Source organism: Condylostylus longicornis, unplaced genomic scaffold (genome assembly GCF_029603195.1).
Source record: "Condylostylus longicornis isolate FDR11 unplaced genomic scaffold, ASM2960319v2 ptg000667l, whole genome shotgun sequence".
NCBI classification, from domain to species: domain Eukaryota; kingdom Metazoa; phylum Arthropoda; class Insecta; order Diptera; family Dolichopodidae; genus Condylostylus; species Condylostylus longicornis.
Genome location: NW_026578617.1, coordinates 32865 through 38864, shown reverse-complemented (window position 1 = coordinate 38864; position 6000 = coordinate 32865). Strand labels below are relative to the sequence as shown.

The window sequence follows — 6000 nt, the reverse complement described above, 5'->3', positions numbered from 1 at the left end:
ACGGATTAGAAGAAGACGGAACACGACGACGTAAAGCAGCGCGAATCTGATGGGAAGGATGAAGTGTATGAATCATCAATAAACAGAGCTATTACATAGTAATATTATCATAAGCGCCTGATAATGGAACTATGACTCTCACACTGTCAGCGCAGATCTTGGCTGTTTCCACCAATTGATTTTCCGCCATCCCTGATCAAAATTCTGTCACAGATTTTGGTGTTGGTCCGACAATGCCAAAAGTAAGGACATTGAAGAGTCAGAAACCACCAGAAGGATGGGAGTCAATAGAAGAGACGTTAGAAGAATTGAATCAAAAAATGCGAGAAGTGGAACGGGATCCTCATGAAGGGAAGCGACGATGCGAAGCCTTATGGCCAATATTGAGGATTCACCATCAAAAATCAAGGTGGGCGAACCATCGAAAATCAAGTTTGAATATTCGGAAACTTCTTTTGTTCTGAAGGTATATCTACGAACAATATTACAAGAAGAAGGAAATTAGTAAAGAGCTCTTTGATTGGTGTTGCCGTGAGGGTTATGCGGATCAAAATTTAATTTCTAAGTGGAAGAAGTCTGGATTTGAAAGATTGTGCTGTTTGAGGTACGGACAGTCTTCTGAGTAGCATCGACTGTCGGATTGTAGATGTGTCCAATCGTCGGGAACCAATTTCGGAACAGCGTGTATATGTAGAGTACCAAGAAAGGACTTAGAAGATGGAAAGGTGGGATTTTTTAGTCAACGAGTGAATCTATCCAACTTCGTGTAGAGTGTTGAGTGCGTCAATTGCGGATGTCGGGGCTGTGCAAGCACAGATTGACTGGCATGAAGAATTTTTTTTTCGGAGGTGTTTAGAACGAAACAGTTGAATTTTCAGAAATGCATTTTCTGAAGGAATTGATCTTGTGGTTGAGGCAAACAACGCGCTAATTTCTGGCCATCAAGATAACGAAGCTGAGGGATCATTGACGAGACAGTCGCACGATACGCTGATGAGACAGAGAAGAGTGAGAAGTCGAAATAGAAATTATATTCTTACTGTCGCAATCCACTTTGGCCGTCAAAGGATTTCCCGACAAGTAGAGATCCTCTAGAGATGAAAATTTTTCACGAAGGCATTCTATCAATCTGATGAGCCCTAGAAGCAAAAAACAAAAAAAAAAACTCGTTAGGAAGTCCCAAAATGTTTGAAATGAAAATTGTTCACTATTTACCTTCAAGAGGAGTTTCGCCTTCACTATGATCGATACGGTTGGAAAACAGTCCTAATATACGAGCGTTGGGACATCTTGGTAAATCACTAAGGGCATCGAAGGTGAGACGGTTGCTTGACAAAGATAAACTGAAAAAATCGATCAAAAATAGAGAATTTTAATAAAGAACTCAACTGATATATCGAAGCATGACCATCTAATAGTTGAAATAATCCTGAAATGGATTCGAGAAGATTGTTCCGAACGTCAACAAGACGCAAATTGGGACTTGATGTTGTCCATGATAACGCATCGGTTGATTTTATCGAATTCAGTGGAATATCTTTAATGTGATTGTGGTTTAAGTAGACTTCTTCAAGTTTTGGAAGAATAGGAAAGCAAGGAAATTGTTTTAAATCGTTCGATGTCAAACAGGCTATCCGAAGATTCTGAAATAAAACACCGGTTCGGTTCGACAACTCCACCCTACGCTCACAGAACGTAGCAAACTGGCTTCGTCTTTTCCAATGAAGCTCTCTAGTCTTGCTGAAACATCAGCAACAGCTTCTTCGAAATCCAATGTTATACAAAAATTCCGGGACAGATCGAGAGACGCACGGAACGCGTCTTTGGGTTCTGCATCTCTAGGAATACTCCATTGAAGGTTTGCTATTTCTGGTTCCTTCTTGAGCGCTTCCCGAAGTGATTCTGCAGTAACGATCGTCAAATGTTTGAACCCCACATGACAAGACGCCACCCCATTATCAGAAGTCCTCTCAAGACGAAGTTGCCAAGAATCTGGGCGTATTTCTTCTTGGGGGTTCATCACCATATCAGGACCTCCGTGGATTGGGACAACAAATCAGCGCATTAGGCATGGAGAACAGACTTCCAGCTGCTGAAATCATTTTTTCTTGAGCTTTGGAGAATTTTGTTAACAATCTTCTCGTGAATTCCTCATCAAGCTTATGACGTCGAATTCAGAGCACCGGAGCTCGCCTCACAGAAACTCTCGATCACCTTTTGATGAAGACACAACAATGAAGGACGAAGACAGATCGCGCTCTGGTTCTCCCCAAGGGCGTCGCTTCGACGGACGAGAAGCTCAGGACGATGAACGGCGCGGTCGCTCTGGAAGCTCCAAGCGAAAGAGGTCCCGAAGCAGCAGCAGCCAACAATTCAGTAAGAGGGGCCGGTCATCATCGCGCGGTCATCGAAGGGGTGGAAGTCATTTGGGGCAAAGGGGAGTTGATATTGTGAACATAGCCGACGAAGATGCATCATTCATTTTGGGTGCTGGTGGAAGAACCAAGAGGAAACTGTCACGCGTTTGCGGTGCTGAGTTGAATATAAAAGAACATGAAGGTCGCACTATTTTGGAGATTCGCGGGACTGATGAGGCTCGAGATAGAGCGAAATTATATGTTGATTTTGTAATGCAACAGCGTGTTGGCCCGGTCAGACTGAAACCAGACCAACAAACCAGAGATGATTTGACTTGCATTAAAGTAAGTTGTTAATGGATCTATTCTCTGGACTCATCTGACGTTTGATCGAAGGTTCCCCACGAGTGCGTTGGGTATGTGACGGGTCGGAAAGGTCAAGGTCTTAGATCCATCGAAGAAGAATGGGGAACTTTAATGTTTTTTACGGATCTGCGTTCTGAAAGCACTGGAGAATTTGAGAATCTCGCCATCTTCGCGCCCGAGTGAGTTACCTACTAGAGTTCGAGTTAGCACCGTCAAGGTCTAGTTGAGTCGTCTCCATGAACAGTCGCGTCGTCGTATTCTAGAACTAGAACAAGAAGACCTTCCTATGCTGGTCTTGCTGTATATGCGGGCATCTCAACGCCATTTCTACGAGAGTGATTTTCCATCGCGATCTCCATGTACCTTCATGCTTCACTTCATGTTCCACGATTCCGACACGTATGTTGTCACGTGAGGTTGTCATACTCTGTGCGCCATAGTGTTGGATTCAGATTTATGTGCAATCCAGTATTTAGAGACCGTCCGCTATATTAAGCTGCCCAGTCGTGAAAATCTCGTCGTCGCATTTTTGTGATCTTGTGTTCTGTAGTGAACGGAAGCGTCGCGGAGCAGAGTTGAAGGTGATGAGCGCAGTTGAACAGAAAATGCCTGGCCACTACACGAAAGACACCACGTGAGTATCCCTGGTCCTTTGTATCCATGAATTAACCAAGTCAAACAATGTCCCAATATGCGCTTTCCTGTTCTCTCTCAGTGAGTTCATCGACGAATCGGATGCTTTTGGGACAGACAGAGTCCCAATCAAGGAAGAGGATTATTCTTATGCTTTGGGGAAAGAGGGAGCAACACGTAAAAAACTTGCTCGCGCATCTGGGGCGATTCTTGAATATGTTGGAAGGATTGCGTTCGTTTCGGGTAAGTAGTGAAGCAGAAGGTGAATTATTTATGTGAACGGATTGTTTATTTGAATGGATGTCAATGGATATTTATAATGGATGTGATGATTTATGTGAATGGATGGTTTATGTGAATGAGTCCATTAGAATTCATTCTCTACGGATTCCAACGTAATGATGATGTTATTTTCGCGATTGTAGGAAATAAATGTGAACGAGAGCGTGCCCGCGAATACTTGCAATGGCTGTGTGCCCAACGTACCAACTACGTTCACGTCGTTGATGAAGGACGAGGGGATTGCATGGTCGTTCAGGTTCCGACAAATTGCGTTGCATACGTTACTGGAAGCAAAGGAAGCTCATTGCGACGTATTGAAGACATCAGCGGAACATTCATCTTCCTCGACGGAACGAGCCGCGGACGCGACAACGAGAAATTGTTGATTTTCGGCCACGATAGTAATGGACGTCGTCATGCGAAGGAATTGGTGTTGGAACGTATTGATGAAAAGTTAAGCGGAAGATCTAATCGGAATTACTATCGTGGACGAAGTCGTTCGAGAAGCCCCCTACGGAGGACGACGCAATGACCGTCAATGGTGGAATTCTCCGGGTATGTTGACGCGATTATCACAAATGACGGTTTTTCGAGCAATGCCGGAGCTGTGTCCCAAAAACTTCCACCCATATCTCTTTCAGGTGGTGGTCGGTCTTCCTATGGATACCAAGGCGGCGAATCCCGCGGTTACGGAAGTCGCTATGAGGGAGGAAATTACGATCCCAGAGGTCGCGGATCTTATGGTGGTGGCTACCAGCAGGATTATTATGGGAGTCGACGGGATTACAATGACCGAGGTCGTTACCATAATAACAGCCCGAGTCAGTATGATCGCAGTCCAAGAGACTCGAAGAACGACAGACCAAAAGATCGATCAATGAGTCCGCGGCGGGATCGTCGCGAGCGTCGCTAGTTTTTGTTCCGTTATTTTCTGCTGATTTCTCGCACAAATTTAACGTCGACACTTTTTTGCCTCTGGGACTGTAGAGGACGATGTACTCTATCACTGAGGAGAGTTCAAACGATTTAATGATGGAAGAAGGGGGCCAGCATTTTAATTCTTCACAAGAATATGGAAATTCTAGATATACATCTCATGTTGATGACAGACACACTTCCCACGAATTCGAACAGCCACAGCTTCTACAAACTCCTCCTCCCATTGATGCATTTCCACAATCGAATCTGTACCAGGAAGGCAAGTCGCGTCGAGGGGTCGTCACGTCGGCCCACTGTTCCCCTCTAGGAGATACTTCCCAACACGCCGAGACTCATGTAGATGTCGTTCCGTCCACGAAGGTGACATCGCATTCTCACTCCCCTTCGGCGCGACGCTCCCCAAAGGAATCTCAATCCCTGAAGCGGCGACTTTTTCCTCGTCTCGTTGCTTTGCGAATTGCGTTTCCGGAATGGGACGACAACCAACACTCGGGACGTTGGCATACAGGTACGCGAGATTCATGAACATCTTTCACCTGCCATTTCAGATTTTATTCTTTCACGAGCAAATCCGGAAGACCTTGAAGATTATCGTGCGGTCTTATCCGTCGTTCCTGTTTCTCACCTTCAACAATCATCTTCTGGATCGCCACCATCTCCATTCGCAACTCCACAAGATCGACGTCTCGCTATTTGCGTTCTGCAAGTAAGAGACACGCATCTAGCACAGATGGCCGAATGATCTAAGGCCAAGCGTTGAATATCTGAATGACAATTTTTTATAAGCCAAAGCGAAAGTCACTTGTTTGGTTCTTCAGGGTCTCGATGCACTTCGCCTTGATCTTGATCCTGAGTTCCGCCCTTTATCGCATACTGAGCTTCTCAACTGTTCTTATGTTCCCCCGTCACGCTGTCTTACTTGCACTGATCGATTCGTCGGTCACGCAGCAGCAGCTCAGAGACGCCAAATCCATGACGAAGACCCCGCAGACCATCAACGACTGAGTCCTGCGACTATCGGTGAGAAGTATGAGACGGTTTCCTGAAACCATCAGAAACACACTCTTAGGACCATCTCCATACTCCTTCTTCTGTTTTTAGCTTCTCACCTTGCCGATGAACATTGTTCTCCGATGAACACGCAGCTACCATTTGAATCTGATAACGATGACATTGACAGAAAATCCACCGATGAAGCCATTCCAGTGGATTCTTTCTTCCCTCATCGGAAAAAATACCACGTGAGTCGTACTCATCTCTCGTAACATGATGCGTGCTTTGTAGGTGTTTTGTTGGGGACGGACTGAGTGGAGTTGTCATCTTATTCGCGGGGACCGCTTTAACTCGCATCAATTTTTCTTGATGCAAGTGAGCCAGTGCATTCAATGCCGAGCACTTTGTTTCAGCTCTTAGAGAAAAATAC

At 45.2% G+C, this 6000-nt stretch overlaps 2 protein-coding genes across 2 annotated transcripts; both read left to right on the top strand.

Annotated features, from left to right (window-relative positions):
* Positions 1-233: 233 nt before the first annotated feature.
* Positions 234-821, top strand: LOC129617858 (protein BUD31 homolog). The gene is made up of 4 exons (XM_055532899.1): positions 234-409; positions 467-604; positions 647-725; positions 771-821. Exons 1-4 carry the CDS (start codon positions 234-236, stop codon positions 819-821), a joined length of 444 nt encoding a protein of 147 aa, XP_055388874.1.
* A 1341-nt stretch (positions 822-2162) lies between these two features.
* LOC129617862 (uncharacterized) lies at positions 2163-4170 on the top strand. Its single transcript, XM_055532904.1, has 5 exons — positions 2163-2702; positions 2754-2902; positions 3274-3357; positions 3439-3599; positions 3782-4170. Exons 1-5 carry the CDS (start codon positions 2163-2165, stop codon positions 4168-4170), a joined length of 1323 nt encoding a protein of 440 aa, XP_055388879.1.
* The last annotated feature ends 1830 nt before the right edge of the window (positions 4171-6000 follow it).

What these genes read in the sequence shown, in the direction of transcription:
- LOC129617862 (XM_055532904.1), top strand. Translation starts at nt 2,163, where the DNA reads ATGACGTCGAATTCAGAGCACCGGAGCTCGCCTCACAGAAACTCTCGA. An exon ending in ATGATTTGACTTGCATTAAA is followed by an intron (nt 2,703 to 2,753) that starts GTAAGTTGTTAA and finishes GTTTGATCGAAG; the next exon opens with GTTCCCCACGAGTGCGTTGG. An exon ending in CACTACACGAAAGACACCAC is followed by an intron (nt 3,358 to 3,438) that starts GTGAGTATCCCT and finishes GTTCTCTCTCAG; the next exon opens with TGAGTTCATCGACGAATCGG.
- LOC129617858 (XM_055532899.1), top strand. Translation starts at nt 234, where the DNA reads ATGCCAAAAGTAAGGACATTGAAGAGTCAGAAACCACCAGAAGGATGG. An exon ending in GAAAGATTGTGCTGTTTGAG is followed by an intron (nt 605 to 646) that starts GTACGGACAGTC and finishes GTCGGATTGTAG; the next exon opens with ATGTGTCCAATCGTCGGGAA. An exon ending in AGGACTTAGAAGATGGAAAG is followed by an intron (nt 726 to 770) that starts GTGGGATTTTTT and finishes AACTTCGTGTAG; the next exon opens with AGTGTTGAGTGCGTCAATTG.